The 18,259-nt window shown below is 48.7% G+C and overlaps 1 protein-coding gene across 4 annotated transcripts; it reads left to right on the top strand.

The window, feature by feature from the left end:
• The first annotated feature begins 2,901 nt into the window (after positions 1 to 2,901).
• On the top strand, positions 2,902 to 11,068 carry POLE3 (DNA polymerase epsilon 3, accessory subunit). Of its 4 annotated transcripts, XR_013348181.1 has the most exons (6): positions 2,928 to 2,998; positions 3,862 to 3,943; positions 7,515 to 7,600; positions 8,765 to 8,883; positions 9,399 to 10,234; positions 10,773 to 11,068. XR_013348181.1 is itself a non-coding variant. In XM_077835862.1 (5 exons), the coding sequence occupies exons 2-5, from the start codon at positions 3,878 to 3,880 to the stop codon at positions 9,557 to 9,559; spliced, it is 432 nt and encodes a 143-aa protein (XP_077691988.1). In that variant the 5' UTR covers positions 2,902 to 2,920; positions 3,862 to 3,877; the 3' UTR covers positions 9,560 to 11,068. The 4 variants fall into 4 exon arrangements, 3 of the variants coding, with proteins under 3 accessions (XP_077691988.1, XP_077691986.1, XP_077691987.1); XM_077835862.1 differs by lacking the exon at positions 2,928 to 2,998 and adding an exon at positions 2,902 to 2,920 and having other exon boundaries at positions 9,399 to 11,068; XM_077835860.1 differs by having other exon boundaries at positions 9,399 to 11,068.
• The last annotated feature ends 7,191 nt before the right edge of the window (positions 11,069 to 18,259 follow it).

Here is an 18,259-nt window from a genome sequence, read left to right as displayed (position 1 = left end):
CAGTGTATCCACACTGCTGTAGCTGCACATGTGCAAAACCCTAGTTTAAGTGTAACACACCAGCATAAGAAGTGACTTCAATTAGTCAATACAGGGTAAGCCACTTTTTACACTGGTGCCGTGAATCTGCACCTATATAGGTGTAGCTACACCGGTGCAAGATACACCCAGTATGGACAAGCCAACAGCCTGAAACAGCAGCTCAGGGATGCACCTCATGAGGGCACAGATTCCCACTTTTAAAATTTATTAACTGGCTCTAGGGCATTTCAAATGCTGTTAGCTTGCACTTTTATTTAAAAATAAAACAAACAAAAACCAATCATCTTTTTTCACCTTCCAGACAGGACCTCGGTTAACTATTTCACTGCTGATCAAAGCATGTAAGAAAGAACAGATACAATTATGGTATGAAGATCTCCACAATCTGTTGTGAGAGATGTCTAGTAATGGTGTCATGAGTTGGTGGAGTTTGGGTTGCGGTTACAGTCTGAGACAGTACCACTACCGTTTCTACTCCCAGTCTGACCCCCTGCACCAGAGAGTAATATATAGCAGCTTCCTGCTTTTTATTCAGATGAGCAGAGAATGATCACACAGAATGCAGCCTTTCCCTCTGAGAAAATAAATCAATCAAAATGACTTCTGCTTAATCCTCTTGACCACGTAGGATGGAATTAGAATCAACACCTTGGAATCAGTCAAAAACCACCAACTCAGCTCAAAATTCAAAAAAAAGGAATGTAAAATTTGCTACAACATTTTCAGTCTTCTCAACAGTAAATGTCCCCACAGTATTGTGCCAACAATATTCATAAAAGTGCTGCAAATGTCAATAATATTGAAAACAGCCAGATTTCTATGGAGAAAAGCTCTAGTGACAGTTTACCCACCTCTAAATGTCTCCTTTGACAAAAAGAACTAAAGGAACAAAATACTTCCTCCAGCCCACGCTCTCAATCCGAGTTTACTTGCTTTGTTTAGGGTGACTGAAATGGGTGTAAACTAGTGGGATGAAATTAAATGAAGGAAAATTTAGACTAGATATCAACAGTAATTACTTGTTAGTAGCTTCTATTTGGCCACAGCACAATCTCACACAGGATACGGTGGAGGCTCTGTCATTTGAATAATTAAAAAAATGAATGTGGACAAAGCATTCAGGGCATGGACTACATGTATCCTAACAAGTTTTTTCCATCTGCAGTTCTGTTCATTAAGCATCCTTTAAAAGACCCTCACAAGGGAGGGAGCTGAAGTTTTTCTGCTGTAGCAGGACCTGCACTAACGACCAGAAGACAATCTCAATGTTTACGCAGCCACTTCAAACTAGGGTTTTCAGTACAATTTAGTTTAGTCTTTAATTAAAAGTCATCCATAAATTTGCTGTGTCTTGCTGAGGAGACTGAAACGTATGGGGGTTGGGGTCTTTGGAGAGGTGCTGATGTTCTGTTCATTTTTTGCTGATTAGTGAGGTCTAGCCACATGCAAAGTACGAAAATTCAGCCCTCACTGTGGCCTGCTTCTCGCAGGTCAGTAGACAAAATAATGGGAGAGGTCCTTAGTTCTGTTCAGGAATAAAGAGCTTCCAGTGCAGCAGCATCACACCACCCAGCTCTTAAACTGCCATGTGATGGGGATTCCAGAGATGATTATGCAAAAAAGCACATGGGATGGGGTGTAATGGCACTGGATCATCTCGCTGAGTAAAAACAGATGGGGGCAAACTTTTTGGCTTGAGGGTCACATCAGGTTTCCAAAATTGTATGGAGGGCTGGTTAGGGGAGGCTGTGTCTCCCCAAACAGCCAGGCATGGCCCAGCCCCCACCTCCTATCTGACCCCCACCTCCTATCTGACCCCCCCCGCTTCTCGCCCCCGACGGCTCCCCAGGGATTCCTGCCCCATCCAAACCCCCTGTCCCCTGACGCCCCCCCCCCGAGATTCCTACCCCATCCACCACCCCCTGCTCCCTATCCCCAACCACCCCTGGACTCCTCCCTGTCGCCCCATTCAACCCCCCTGTCGCCCCATTCAACCCCCCTGTCATTCCTGATGACCCATTGGGACCCCTGCCCCATCCAACCCCCCTGTTCCCCACCCTCTGACCGCCCCGACCCCTATGCACACCCCTGCCCCCAACCACCTCCCCCAACCCCCCTGCCTTCAATCCAACCCCCCTGCTCCCCGCCCCCTTACCGCGCCGCCCAGAACACTGGGTCAGGCCACGGCTCTTCAAGTGCGCTGACCGGCCGCCCAGAGCGTTGCCCGTCGGCTCGCTGAGGCTGCGGGGGGTCGGGAGGCCCGGGACTAACCTCCCGGGCCGGGAGCTCAGGGGCCGGGCAGGAGGGTCCCGCGCGCCGTAGTTTGCCCACCTGTGCATTAGAGCCATATTCTCCACCAGCCTCCACCCTCCCACCACCAACTCCTGGGCACGTAGAGGGGAGGGGCAGCAACGCGGACGCACGGCTGGGAAACTGAGGAACCAGAAAACATGACAGCACTGAAGAACTCCCCCCCCCAGCCACTCTACCCCTGCTCCCACCCTGCCCCTCTGTGCGGTCACCTCCCGCTCCTCCTCCCCCCGCCCAATCACTTCCCCCCCCCCTTCCCTCCTCCCCACGGCCCAGCCATCTTCCGCTCCCCCTCCCAGTCACCTCCCCCTTCCGCCGGACCCGACCCCTGCCCCTCCTTGCCCCGCTCCTTCCCCCCACCCCGGACCCTGCCCGTACAGCCCGCTGCGCTGCGCTCCGACCGGGGCCGCCTCTCACCTGCCCGCCGCCGCCCACGCCGGGCCCCACTACCCCACGTTACCAGGCAACAGCGCACGCTCGGAAAGGGGAGGAGAAGGAAGCGACCGCAGCGCACGCCGGGAAGGGGGAAGTCTGTCGCCCGCGCACTGCATGCTGGGAGGGGTTAGAGGTGAGAGGTCAAGGGCTGGGCGCGCGGTTCGGTTGGCGGGGCCTTGTGTCTGCACGCGGCCGGCGGCCGCCCTGCCCCGTGAGTGTGGGGCGCGAGGGAGCGGGCACCGGCGGGACCCCCTCGCCCCCCCGGGCCGCCGCCAGTCCGCTCCCGGAGCGAGCGACCCTGCCGCCGTTCGGCCTCCCGTCCCGCACCTGCCGCCCCGTCCCGGCGGTGTCGATGCGGGCGGGGGCTGGGCTGGGACTCCCCCTGATCCCCCCGCCGCCCTAGGCTGGCGGCGGGTGAGCCTCGCGCTGCCCCCAGTGCCCAACGGCAGCTGGCTGGGCTGAGGGGGCCGCTCCCCTAGGTCCGGAGGGGCTCTGGCAGCAGATTTCCCTGTAACGCCCGCCCTAAAGCGCGGCTCTGCGGTGAGAGGGGCTGTTCGCGGGCGCTGGCGCGCTGAGGTTCCAGGTCTGCTCCGCTGACAAGTCAGCAGGCGGCCTGGCTAACTGCCAGCCCCGCAACGTCCCTCCGGGGTCTGAGAACCAAGCCGGGCTCCTTCCTGCCTTTTCATCGTCACCAGCCGTACAGATCCTGCAGCTCTGCGCTCTGGCAGCTGAGTAGCCCCACTGTTGTGGCGGGTTTTACTCAGGTGTAAGTGATTGAAATTGGTTTAATATCTCTGTTGACAATGCACAGGACAAAGACAAAGAAATCCAGGGAGTCAATGTTCTCTTTGTTCTGTAGAGATAACAGGAATAAAGAGTGGTACAGACATTTTCTCGTTGATAAGCAGACGCCAGGCTAAACACAGGGGCAGAGCTGCTGAGTGAGATGGTGCCGTTTTTATATGGTCACTTTACATAGCAGAACTACCTGTAACTACTGTAATAGTGAGACAAGTGTTTTATAAGCAGAGCTGCTCAGCAGAAAAAATATCTGATGAATAATCCTCATTTCAGTTCTAGGTATTCAGAGATGGCGGAAAGACCAGAGGACTTGAACTTGCCCAATGCTGTCATCACTCGAATAATTAAAGAAGCAGTGAGTATTAGCAGAGATATAAAAAAGTGCAAGAAGATTGAAGTGAAGACTGAAAACCTCAAAGGAGTAAAATGTGCCTGTTGTACAGAAAATGGGCCGTATGCTGTGTAATTTTTTAATCTCCTTTTGTGTTGTAGATGATAAAACAGTTTAACAGGAAAGTTGTCAACTTGAAATCTAATCATTTAGTAAAAAAAGCCCTGACAATTTTTGTGGTTTTACAGTCACCTTTTCTTTTTAGCATTATTTCTGCCCCTTGTTGGTTTGAGAGAGACCTACTCAAACAGGGAAATCTGACTATTCATGGTAAAATGAAATTCTTTATGCCTAGTACTGTCAAATGCTCATGGTAGATTGGGAAAAATAGAGAAATAATTTTCTGTAATCTTTCTTTTATGTATTATTTTTTAGAGTTGTAGGTAAAACATTTTCAGGTGGAAATATGATTGATTTTTTAAAGTTGTAGTTTAATAAGGGGCTCAAAGCAGCAAATTCTGGGTTGTTTCCAACTATTTCAAGTGCAAAATCTTGCATTTCGTTTTCCGTTTTATCTGGTGTGTGAGATATGTCACTTGTTGGGTTGCAGTGGTTCTACTTTTTTAAATAATCTGCCATAAAATCTTTTTGTATTTAAATTAAAGATACGTGTTCTATTTAATGCCAAGCAAACTTTATCTGAGCTGTCAAAAGAAAAGGTTGACTTTCTATTGAAATTGAAGAGACACTGTTTTCTGACAGAGAAATTGTACTGGACAAAAGGATTTTTCCATACTTATCCCCCATGCTGCAGAAAGTGCTTTCCTCCCTCCTTTCTTTTTTCCCCCTTTCCCCAGTATCTAATATTTCATCCATTGCCCCATTTACCATGAATCTGAAATAATTCACGCTGCTGGAAAACATTTGGATTCTGCATAGCCACATACTGAGGTAATGGGAAACCATAGAAAACCCTAAGATAGATAGTTGTAAATTTCTTACAATATTGTCAGTGCTCTGTAAATTATATATCCCTGAACCAGCTCCCAAAATAAGAGCAGAGTACAGAAGGAAAGTAGCTACTAGATGAAGTCCAGTTCCTTGCCAGCAAATGAGATACAATATGTCTCAGTCATTAAATTGATGCTAGGCATGATCTTAGCCAAAAGACCAAGAAGGATTAATGGATGGATGCTGCACGTTATGAGAATATCCTTCTAGGTTAAGAATTTGGCAACAATTAAATCAGGGCTGGGCACACTTTTTGGCCTGAGGGCCACATCGGGTTTCCAAAATTGTATGGAGGGCTGGTTAGGGGAAGCTGTCTCCCCCAAAACAGCCAAGCGTGGCCCGACCCCCACAGCCTATCCGACCCCTCTGCTTCTCGCCCCCTGACAGCTACCCCGGGACTCCTGCCCCATCCAATCCCCTGTCCCCTGAAGGTCCCCCCAGGACTCCTACCCCATTCACCACCCCCTGCTCCCTAACCACCCCCAGACCCACCTCCCCTGACTGTCCCCATCCAACCCCCCCTCTCATTCCTGACTTGCCCCCCGGGACCCCAGCCCCATCCAACCCCTCTGTTCCCCGCCCTCTGACCGCCCCGACCCCTATCCACACCCCCGACCCCTGACCACCTCCCCCAACTCCCCTGCCCTCTATCCAATGCCCCCTGCCCCCTTAGCTCGCTGCCTGGAGCACCGGCGGCTGGGGGCACCACAGTCGCACCGCCCAGAGCCCTGGGTCAGGCCACAACTCTGCAACTGCGCTGCCCGGTCGCCCATAGTGTTATGCCAGCGACTTGGCGTGCTGAGGCTGCGGGGAGGGGGAACAGCAGGGGAAGGGCCGGGGACTAGCCTCCTGGGCCAGGAGCTCGGGGCTGAGCAAGAGGGTCCCGCAGGCTGGATGTGGCCCGCAGCCCGTAGTTTGCCGACCTCTGGATTAAATGGACTAAGATTGAGGCAGAGGCCAAGTCCACTGCTACTACAAAAGTTACTTTCCTTCTGTCTATGTTCTTGACCTGGCTAAGCCCATTCACAGTTAACCAGCTTCTTGTTGTACTTAGATGTTAGATGTATCTGGAATTTTTATTATTATTATTATTTATTATTTATTTGTAGTGCCTAGGAGCCCAAGTCATGGGCCAGGATCCCATTGTGCTAGTTGCTGTACAAACACAGAATAAAAAGAAGGTCCTTGTCCCAAAGAGTTCACAACCTGAGACAAGAGGTAACAGGTGGATATAGGCAGATGGAGGAGTACAAGGAAACAATAGGATAATATTGGGTATCGTGACAGGTTCACTCATTGTTAAGGTTTTTGTAGGCATCCTGGCAAAGAAGAGTTTTGAGGAGGGCTTGTAGGAGGATAATGAAGTGGCTTTGCAGATATTTAGCAGGGAGCTCCTCCCAGGCATGAGGGGCAGTAGGGAGAAGTGTATATTGGAGGCTGGTATCATGGGCCAACCAGAGGTGAGAGTTAGCATCTCAGCAGTGAATAAGAAATGATGGGTAGGGTTGGGATTGTTAATGGCCTTTAAAGTGAAGATAAGTATCTTATGATTGAAACACTAGGGAAGGGGGAGCCAGTTGAAGGATGCAAAGAGTTGGGTGATATAGTCAGAGCAATGGGTTAGGACAATTATCTATGCAGCAGCATTCTTCTAGCCTTATGTCATGGGTCTGTGCTGTGCTCCAGCTTTTAAACAGGCTCTTGAGGGAACCCCTTTAATGTGTCAGACTCCAAGGTGTCTCGCTTGTCCTTCAGGGTAAGTCATGCAGCCTCACCACCTCCTAGTCTGAGTGTCTGCTCCAGCACCCTTGCTTCACACCGTGAGCTCTGCCCAGCAAGTCCAGCTGACACAGACTCCTGGTTAGAGACTTGTACAGTCTTCAGGAACTAATGCATCTCACCCAGTATTTGCATTAACACACAGGCAGCATTTTCAAAACCGAGTAAAAGGTTAAAGCATAGTCCATTCTGATCAAACCAGAGTAATTCACCAGCCAAAGTGCAGTGAACTGCATTTCAAGTTCTGTCTCCCTCTAACTCCTTAGTGATACCCAAGAGAGAGCGGCCAGCCTCTTTCAGAACCAGAAGTCCACCCTTATTCTCTGCTGGTCATGTGTCAGTCCTTTGTTCTAGATCTGGGGTCTCTGCTCAGCTTCCCTGCTGAGAGGTGCAGGGGAAACCTCTTTCTCTTTGTTGCTGTTTCCTAGGTGTCATTGTTTTGGTCATTGGGGCTTTTCCATCGTCTCTTTGGGATTCTGCATTGTTACAGAATCGCCTTCAGCAGGGTCCAGACAGTTCCTTATGACCCTATTCACTGTAGCCCAAAGAAGGTGACTCCCACATCTGATCTTCTGCACTGCCCCAACTTAATACTTTTTCCTCCACTGGGTAACAGGGCAAAGTGAAGAGAGAAACTGAGGCACACGTTAGGATTAATTAAAATACTATAGAAAATTCATTTTCTCACATTTATTGTTCACTGCAAACACTCTGAATGGCTTGACTGAACCGGACAGGACTTGTTAGCCTCCAGATCCATATGACTTGAATTTCATCTGATAAAATGACATTTCTTTTTCCCCAGCTTCCTGATGGAGTAAACATTTCCAAGGAAGCTCGTAGTGCAATATCTCGAGCTGCAAGTGTGTTTGTGTTGTATGCAACATCATGGTAAGCATCACTGGTGACCTGATCCAATGGACCATTTGATCTGTAGCTAGCCTTTTTGTTGGTTCTCTTGGAGAGAATTTTTGCAGTAGCTGTAATGAAAGGCATGTTTATCATTCATGTACATGAGGCATTATAAAGCTTCATCTGGTTTTAGTTTGTAATGTGACCTTTGTGTAAGATAATCTTATGTTCAAAATTAGTTTCTTGATTAAGTAGCATGCTGCCATGCGAACTTTCTAAGAGGGGCAAGTGATAAATCAACAGGGCAAATGCTTTGCTTCTCTTTCAGTAGCCAGTATTTGCTGCCTCATAATGCCCTCAGTTACTTGCCCAATATATACATCCTGGGGGCCTACAGAGGTGATGGTGGATTACTTCCTGTCGCCTTAAGTGATCACCTCGTGTCCTGAACTGTCACATTTGATTTACCTTTATCACTACACTTTATCATTTTTCAGAAAACACTGATCACAAAATTATAGAGCCTTTTTAGAGCAAACATTAATTTACATAAGGGCTCCTTGTTCTTGGGTTATGTGAACCCATTGTAGCTTTATGACTTTCCTTCTGAGTGTTAACCTAAGTAGTGTAGGAACTAACTAGGCATGTTTCATAGTGTATGTTAAATTACTCATTCAGGTTTAAAGGGTTTAGCTTCCTCCTGCATCTAAATTCTCTGTTTAAATCTATAACAGTTGAAATTCAAACATCTTTAAAACGTAATAATAAAATTAAAAGGTATACCATTAAATTGAATATTAGTCAACTTTTTAAAAATGAATTAAACTAAACTTGTAGTAACTACATATTTGTTACAGTGTCCTTGAATCGCCCTGCCACTTAATAGTTTTACAACCACATTTAAATATGTATTTTCTTTCTTGTTACATGTGTGGAAAAACCCACATAAATGGAAAACTCCCTGACTATACAGGGAAACAATGAAACTGACTATATACACATAAATGCACAATGTAAACAAAGGTGTTTTTTTTCTTTAATCTGTTATAATTAGATTCTTGGTCAGTCATCCTGGGTATTGCTTATAATAGTGATTAAACATTTCTGAGAGCTGTGATTGTTTTTTAAGTTGGCTCTGTCCTTTTAAACAGCCAGTAGTTGGGGTTGATTTACTCTTTGATATTCATTCTTCTCCCTCTTTAGTGCAAATAACTTTGCAGTGAAGGGGAAGAGGAAAACACTGAATGCTGGAGATGTCCTCTCAGCCATGGAGGAAATGGAGTTCCAGAGATTCATAGCCCCTTTAAAGGAATCATTGGAAGGTAACATGTTCTCTAACTGTAGATTAAATTAGTCCTAATGACACTGAGTCCCATTTACCCAGAAGTTGGGCATCCAACTCTTATGTTCCCTGAATCATCTATTTATTTATTTTAAAGCCAGACATTCCCATTGCAGTTTTTATGGGGACATATGAACATGTAGTTTAATAGAACTGATATGATGTAATTTCACAAAGGTGACTCATTTAATCTGTCTCCCCCATCACTTCTGTGTAGAGGAAGTCACGTGTTCTGCGTAATGAATATGAGCTCCTGTATCCTTCTCGCTATCTTTCTGTTGAACAACACTTAACATAACTTCCTGTAAAGTCTATCACCACAACTCAAGTAACAGGATGGGTAGCAGCTATCAAGAGGTTCAGTGCTCCATTTGTTGTAAGCCTGGAGAGCAAGGGGAGACCCTGGGTCACAGAGATGGGAGCCACCTGTAGATTGTCCCTACAATGGATATAATGACATATGTGTATCCAATTGTAGTTCTCTTGGTCTGTTAGTTTACAGGCGTGAGCAAAAAGGAAAGAAAGAAGCAAGGAAAGACAAAGACAAGAAGGCAGACTCTGAGGAACAAGACAAGAGCAGGGAGGAGGAGAATGATGAGGATGATGAACGGATGGAGGAGGAGGAACAAAATGATGATGAAGAGGTGGATAACTGAGCTTTCTGGAGAGACGGGCCCTCTTCCTAGGGATATAAATACTGTAAATCAATCTTGTTGTGTCCTCTTGTTTTCCGGTGTCCAGCAAAGCTCCATGTTGTTCCTCTGAGGCCCATACCTCCTGGCTTTAATTCTCAGAAGTAGGTGGACACCCTGATGAGACTTCCAGCTATAGTGGAAAGGTCACGTCTTCCCCATTGCATGGGGCACTTGGCACACTCTCTCCAGATTCTGAAAAGCCATTGATATCAATGACTGGTCTTTAATACTGGGTTTGTTCTGTGATGCAAAATGGAATTTCCAAGATTCTCACAGAGGAAGCTGTGCAGGAGAATCTGCAGAAAAGTGTTGAATAACTTTGTTTTTGCTACCTAGATCTGAGTTTGAATTTAATAGGCCTCAGGCCTGTTGCATTTAGGTTGTACATAATATGTTAGAGCGGTGCCATAATGGTTTAGAATGCTGCACACATGAGGATTTTGTATAAGGGGGGGATTGAGGTTGTCTTAGCTGGATCCTTTCATTCTGATCGTGCCTTCTCTTTCCAAAGTGACTGAGAGACCCAGTAGGCAATACTACTGTACAAGGATCAGCTCTCCACAGGACTGACTCTTCTGCCCAGAAACAGTCAAATTCAAAGGACTGTACTGTGCTTCTGTAACATAACTTAATACCGTAAGTGCTTATTTTTGTTTTAAAAAATACTGAGAGCCTGACAAGGTTTTATAAAAATATCTGAAAGAAAAGAAACTGCTAAGAAAGCTTAACTGTGTCCCAAGTGTGACACTGGGGGAAGGTTTGGATTGAGTTGCTGGCAAACTGTTTTCCCAAGGTAAGGTGGATCGGGCCTATGGAAGTTTAAAGGAAGCGTCATCCCAATCTAATTGTTTTTCCCAGTAGTAGTAGTTTTGGTCTCTGTTCTTGAGGTCTTGCTCCTGAACACCTTCCCCTTTTACACGTGGAGAAGGTACTTACTGTGAGGAGCTCATCCTTTAATAGTAACCCAGTTCTGTGTAGTCTTTAAAGAAGAATTTAACCCTGCTATTTGAGCTAAACTTAAGTCTGACAAAGGAAAGTTGGAAAAATTTGAAATAAGTTTAAAATTGTTAAAAATTCACCAGTTCTGTTAATATACCAGTTAAAACATGAATGAGTGCTTGTATGAAACAGCACAACTTTGTTTTTCGCTTCTGCTGGACCAACACATACACAGCAAACATTGTAGGAGCTGTGCTGCCCTCCCGTTGCTACAGCTGTGATAACGCCTACATGAGGATCCCAGATGGAGGAAGTCACTGTCTGACAATCACCAAAGATCTGGTGTTCAGCTGCTGCAGGACTACACATTTAAAACAATTTAAGTTGTGACTGGCTCTGTAAAGATGTTCAGTTATGCAAGCAGATCATTCTCGCATCTCTGTTTTTCTCTTGTAATACATACTTGAGTTCCATCTCCTCTTGAGAAGGAACAATATTTTATTTAAATAAAAGCCAAGTTCTCTACAGAAATGGGTCCAGTGCTTACTTCCTCCAGCCAGTAATAAGCTATTTTCAGTTACACAACCACGAACTGCCCATGTAGCCAAAGACAGGTGCCAGCCTCACATAAAGTTGCTAAAGGAGTAGATGATAGGAGTGGTTTTAACTGGGCACTTCATCAGATTTCTGCTGTGAGCCAGTCATGGCAGCTTGGATCCATAAAGGGATGTGTGTGTTGCAAGGAGTAAATCAGGAGGAAGAAGACTCCATGTAACCAGGGAACTCCTCCCAGATGTAGGAGACCCCAGTTCAATTCCCTTCTCTGCCTGATGCAAAGGGATTTGAACAAGGATCACCTACCTCTCAGGTGAGTGCTCTAAACTATAGAATGACTCTGGTTTTGGCCCAATTGATTATTAAAGTGGAATAGCTTCAACAAGAGTGAGTGAGTCTCTCATCAGAATATCCCACAGTGCAGTGGATAGGGCACTCATTTGAGAGGCCTGTCATCTTACTGAGCTTGTACAGAAAATCTAGTCCATGCAAATATCCTAGAGCAGTGTTTCTCAACCTTTTTGAGACCAGAGACCGGCTTGTCAGGGTGCTGCTCCATGGATAGGTCATTGAGAAAAGCTGTCCTAGACCTTTCACAATCTGGGTTCAGTCAAACCATAGAACTAAAGCAAAGAAGTGAAGGGATGTTAGGTAGAGGGTGGCCCTTCACTCTTCATTCACCTGGCTGGATCTCTCACCAGACTGCTTTGCTTACTGAGTCCCCTACTAAGGCTGAGGTGGTGCTTGCTGGGAGAATGTGAGGTTTCAAAGAGCTAGTAGCTTCAATGTTGTTTATACCAGTCCAAGATACTTGCTCACAATTTATCCAGTCAGCCTGCTGGCCAGAAGTACTACAACACTCTGCTATTGCTGAGAGCCCTCGTATCCACATCTGCAACAAATTAATTCTCTGGTTGGGGTGCAGTCTTCTGGCCAACGTTATAGGTACTGACCTAGCCTCAATAGCATACAAGCTGCTGCCTCCCAGCTGGATTACAGCAATACAGGTTTGTGGGCTTGAAAGTATGAACTCTGGCTGGCACAACGGGTGCCCGTGTCTCCTCAGCAACACAGTGCATTAGGAGTACATCATCCTTGTCCTTTGCTTGCTATGCTGGCTTCCCATAGAATACTGCATCACATTCAAGGTCTTGGTCCTTATTTTCAAAACATTTAATGATATGGTTCTGGATATCTAAAGAAATTGTGTCATGCTCTGGGACCATGAGTGCTCCCACCAACTCTGATCCATTGGCACAATGCTACCATGAGGGTGAAACTTGTCTTGGCAGGAGAGGGGGGCCTTCTCTGAGTCAAGATCTATGCAGAACCTTTCCAGTCCAAGTGCAGATGCTATTTCCAAGACTTCCTCATAGGGAACCCCCTGGAGAGTGCCTAGCAGGAATCCACTCTGGGGGTGACCAAGGGGTGGATCATGGCAGTGAGGGCTGAGAGAAAGGTTGCAACCTGCTTCCCAGCTGCAGAAGAGCTACAGCTCCTGCTGTCTGGGAATCCTGAAGCAGCCAAGGGTCCAACAGAACCCCTCAATGGGGAACAAAGGGGGTGCAAACTCCCTCAGATGACTCAAGTCATCACCAACTCTGTTTCAGGAATTCACTTCCTTGCTTTGGCATCGGAGTCTAGACAGTTGTTAGGCTGTTCCTTTAGTAAGACCAGTAGGAAAAGGACTATCCCTCAGCTTATTCATACTGTTCCTGGACTTGTCAGCAGATGATGCTCAGCCCCCTTAAAGCAGGCAGTTCACGGCTCCGGGGACGGTCCCGCAGTATTGCAACCAGGAGCTGGATTCTCCCGTGTGTGTTAGAGAGTTTCTGCCTTTCCAGCAATCCTGACTAGAATGTAGATCTACTGTATACATCAGCCTTCCTAGCTGGGCTTCATTTCACTGATTGATTTTCTATACCAAAGTAGAAAGAATTCTTGTTTGGTTTGTGCATTGCCTAAGCAGCCTTCCTCCTGCTCCTCCATGCCCAAACTCCTTCCTTAGCCACCTGGTGCGGGAAGCCATTCAGCTGTTCAACCAAACTTCTCTCCTCTGATTGCTGGAGCTCCAGGGTGATATTGATCAGTTGCTTCAGGTTGCTGTTAATTTGCACCCATGTAATTTAAGTTCCAAACACATCACTAACAGCTAGCCTCGACTACAGCTGGCCTCTGCCCCTCCGCATAGAGTCGCTCTCCAGCCAGAGAATGGGTATCACAGAACAAAAGGGTGGCTAGGAGGCAAAGAATTAACTAGTTAAAATGAATACGCCAAATTCATCCCTTGTGCAAAACTCCATTGACCTGGTGGAGTTCTAACAAGGATGGTGTTGGCTCAATCTCCCTTTGGGGAAAGGGGTGTCTGTCTGTCTCAGGAGTCACTGCGTAACACTTCTCTGAAGCCCACCCTGGGAAGTTCCTGAATCTTTAGAAGTTGAAGTTGTGCAGGAACCCTGATCTGGCTTGGCCACTGCAGAGGGTCTTACCATGCAGAGATCTGGGACAGGAACGTGATCAAACTAGCATCACCTGATCCTAAGGGGTGGATTGAGAAATGGCAACAGGGCACCCTTGCAAGGCAGGTTAGCTGGCAGCATGTGCTGGGAGCTGGTGTGATGTGTGGCTGGCTGGCTAAGGCAGTGGCAAAAGTTGCTCTCATCTTCAAGATGAGATAAATCAGAAAGCTAATGATCAAGTGGGAGTCCCTTGCTTTACGACCCATCATGTTCTGACCAACCTACTTTGTCTGTAGTGTTTGAAATGCTCATCCTTCCCTTTGCAGGCCTGAGCACTCTGGTAGAATATGTGTTATATCACACTTAATATATCCTCACCCTCAAGGGACTCTTTGAGTTAATGGTTGCATTTGGGGCTGGCCCAGTACAGTCACAGGTAGGTGACCAGATCGTAACAGTAAAATATCAGAACGGGGGGGGGGGGGGGGAGTGATTTACTGTTCCCACTGCTGAAACCGGGAGCAGAGCTGTGAGATGCCCCTCCCCCAGCAGAAGCTGGGAATGGAGCTATGGGACTGAAGCAGAGCTTGGGGCTCCTCATGGCTCTGCTCCTGCTTTCAGTGGGCCCCTCAAAGTAAAGCCCCGGTGCCCCCCACAGGGCTGAAGCCAGGAACAGAGCTACAGGGCTTCTGAAGCCCCAAGCCCTGGCACACCCAATTAGGCTGAAACTGGGAGTGTTTTATGGGGCTGAAGCCCTGAGCCCCAGGGCTTCCCTCAGATCTAAAGCCCTGAGCTCTAGCGCTCCTGAGGATCAGAAGCCCAGAGCCCTACCCCACCTCTGCCCTGACCCGCTCCCCATGGCTGCAGCCCTAATCCCCCCCAGTAGCTGAAGTCTGTAATGTCTTGTTCAGATTTATGGACATTTCAGAGTTATGGACAATCTCCGTTCCTAAGATGTCCATAACTCTGAGGTTCTACTGTACCAAGTTTTAAATTTTACCTGGATAACAGGAAAAATGGTGTCCTGATCGAGGACCCAGGACAAAGGGTTAAATATCAGGACAGTCCTGATTTTATCAGGACATCTGGTCACCCTAGTCGCAGTCTTAGTAGCTGAGTATAATCATCTTTGCAGCATTCCAGAGTGGTAATCACTTACAACCCAGTTACTGAGAGATGCTAACTTTCTTTGAAGTTCTCCTTCCCCCCCACCAAAGGAGGCTCTTATGAAAAGCCCTCTCCTATGCCTTGCTTTCAATTCGCTGTACAAACTGCGTTTGCCCTTCTGGCTCAGGTAGGTCATCAATTTAACTTCTGATATAAGGGCCACCAGGGAACTACTGCAAAAGGACAGCCTCTGTCTGATTAGCATTGCCAACTTTCTAATTACAGAAAACTGAACACCTTTGCCCTGCCTTGCCCTTTCCATGAGGCCCACCCCTTCTCTAAGGCCCCACCCCTACTCACTCTATCCCCCCCTCCCTCTGTCACTCACTCTCTGTCGCCCTCCCCCACCCTTGTTCACTTGCTCATTTTCACCGGGCTGGGACAGGAGGTTGGGGTGCATGAGGGCTCTCTGGAGCAGGGCCAAGGATAAGGGGTTTGGGGTGCAGAAGGGGATTCCCTCTGGGCTGGGGGGTGGGGCCGAGGGGTTTGATGGGAAGGGGCTCTGGGCTGGAGCAGGGGGTTGGGGTGTGTGAGAGGGTGTGGGCCTAGGGTGGGGACAGGGATGAGGGTTTTGGGTGCAGGAGGAGGGTGAGAGCTACAGCTGGGGGTGCAGGCTCTGGCCTGGGGCATTCAGAGTGCGGGAGGGGACTCAGGGCTGGGGCAGGGGGTTGGGGTGTGGGAGGGGATGTGAGTTGCGGGCCCTAGGAGGGAGTTTGGGTGCAGAAGGGGACTCAGGCTTGGGGCAGGGGGTTGGGGTGTGGAAGTGGGTTCGGGGTGATGGCTCCAAGCGGTGCTGACCTCAAGCAGTTCCTGGAAAGCAGCTGGCATGTCCTTCAATCTCCTAGGCAGAGGGATGCCCAGGGGGTCTGCGCACATCTCCTCCCCTGCAGATGCTGCCCCCACAGCTCCCATTGGCTGTAGTTCCCAGGGCAGCACTTGCAGGTGGGGGGACAGCACTTGGAGCCCCTGTGGCCACCCCTCCGCCTAGGAGCCGGAGAGACATGCCAGCCACTTCCCGGGATCCAGGGACAGAGCCTGCCTTCCCCGCTGCGGCCAACCGGACTTTTAGTGGCCCTGTCAGCTGGATCTTTAACTCACTTCTTTGGTCCAAACACGTTCTGTGCTGGAGTTCCATATGATGGAGAGGTAAATACTGGCTCCTCCCCTGCACTGGTTTCCCATTCCTGCTGAGAGTAGAATTTGAGGAGAAAAAAAGACTACAAATACATTGGTGTGTGGAAGGCAGCAATCTCTCCAGCTGCATTGCTACAGTACTTTGTACAGTGGGGCCCAGACTGTGAGTGGGGCCTTTGGCCGTTGCTGCAATCCCCATGAAATTCTCCAGCTCTTGACTTTAGTGAGTTGGTAAATGGCCTCTGGGTCTCTAACCGTTAGCACACTCTGAGGGTGTGGGGTAAATTTGGATTTAATACAAACGGAGGGGCTGAAGGGTGTAAATGTGAAGAGAAGACTTATTCCAGCATAAGTAGCTCTGCCCCTAAACCCAACACCTGAAAGGTAAGGGTTACACAGGGCAGACTTCTAGCAGCAATAGAAAAGGGCCTTGCCCTTCACTTACAGTGCGTGAAGGTGGAGAATACTGCATGCTAAGACAGCATGGTCTCACTCCAAGGCTTCCTTTATGCTTCAGAAGTAGCACAGAACTAAATCTACAATCCCCTTTTCACTGTCAATAAATTATTGAAGTTTCATTTGCAGCTGCTAAGTGCATCATCACCAATTCTCTAGCTAGGCCTGAGACATATCCCCATTTCTAGGCTGCTCAGTGCCCAGCAGGGCTTTGCATAGCAGGGTGCCCATCTCTGCAATGCAGTGAGCAAAACTTGCTGTTGCTTATTACTCCAGCCACATACATAGGGTGCCTTAGCCCCTGAAGTGGACACATGGGAAGGGATTAGGAGTCAGATCCTAATTGTGATCCTCGGCAGGTAGATAGAAATGAAGTAGCCTCTGATGGATTTGAAGCTGCCTGTAATCTATGAATACAATGTGCTGTATTTGTTTGTCTGAATATTGTAAAGGTGTTTATTCATACTGGATTAATTCAATAGCTGGTTGGTTGGGAAATATACGCATGAGGATAGACAATAGCCCAGGTACAATCTCCACAGCAACCACCCAGGACTATTCACTGGGATAGTCTAACTCTGTCCCCCTCATGGGCTCCATAAACTGGCTTAAGGCAGACACAAGACATGGCCTGTCCAATAAAGGGTCACACTCCCTAAACAGGGGAGACAGAGTTTGGAACGGAGATGAACCCAGACTGAAAGTGGGGTTCCTGGGGTTAAGACAGGCCTGCCTAAGCCTTCAGATGAGACAGATATACCTGTAGATTGTGTTATTGTGTTTAAAGCCCTTTGACTCTATGCTTTGTTTCTGCTGTTAAGAGTAAACAGTACTTTGTTTTAGAAAGGGTGTTTTTTGTTCTCCATTGGTCACTATTCCTAGTAGAAAGAATTGCAGGCACCATACCCAACCAGGCCTGCTGAGCAATCATGATTGGTGCATGGGGTGGCAGCTGAGACCCAGTCTGCACAGGGAAAATCACAAGATTCTGTCCCAGGGGGTGAAGCCTCGAGGCCTAAGACCCGGAGGGGTGCACTCAGAGAGAGACCGCAGAATAGGCAGAGGTGCAGCTAGCCCTCAACCATGACACAGGGCGGGATGGTGACTGGTGAATTTCCAGTGAGCGACAACAGCAGTCCAGTTCCGCCAAGGCCACCACCTCACCTTACATGTGCATCTTCTCTAGGGGCCGGGTGCCCAATTAGTGGAGCCACGCCTGCGCGGCTCCACTAATTAGAGGGGTGGCCCTTCGTTCTCTCGTGTGCGGCCACCCAGGTGCCTGAATGGAGCTCGCAGGCCTCCACAGTTTGAGAACTTCTGAGCTGAAGCAAACTAAGATCACTTTCCTCCTGAATGAGAACGTCCCCGCAGGGTTAGCGACTCTAACATCATTCCTTTGGTAATTGGTTCAGTCCCCTTCACTTGTCTGAGGGCCCCCTGTAGCTAGGACCCGGGCTGAGCTGCTTCCCCACAGGCCCAGCTGTCTGCCCAGGGCTGTGTTTGCTGTGGGATCCCCTGGGAGGGCTCCCCTAGCTCGAGTCACCCTGCTCCTAATGGCTGGGCTGGGCTGCACCGCGGGGGATAGCTCAGCACCCAGGCAAAGCACGGGAGTCCATGGCTGGGGAAAGGGGGAGATGCAGGAAAATCCGGATCTGAAAACCCAGACCCTGGCCTGTCCTTAAACATTTTTGGGGGGTGGAGGAATGGTCTTGTGGGGTGCAGGGTCTGGAGCAGGAGCGGGAGGGCGCTGGGGGGCGCAGAGTCCCGGGTAGGAGGGGCCCTGTGGGGTGCAGGGTCCCTGGCGGGAGCTGGGGTGGGGGTGGGGCTGTGGGGGTCCCGCGCAGGAGCCGGGCGCGGGGCGCTACAATCCCGCCGGCTGCCGCACGGGGGCGCTGCGCCCAGCTGGCGGAGGGGCGGAGTCGGGCTGTGCGGGGCGGGGCCCGGCTGGTTC

Source organism: Eretmochelys imbricata, chromosome 16 (genome assembly GCF_965152235.1).
Source record: "Eretmochelys imbricata isolate rEreImb1 chromosome 16, rEreImb1.hap1, whole genome shotgun sequence".
NCBI classification, from domain to species: domain Eukaryota; kingdom Metazoa; phylum Chordata; order Testudines; family Cheloniidae; genus Eretmochelys; species Eretmochelys imbricata.
This window is presented reverse-complemented; position numbering and strand designations above follow the sequence as displayed.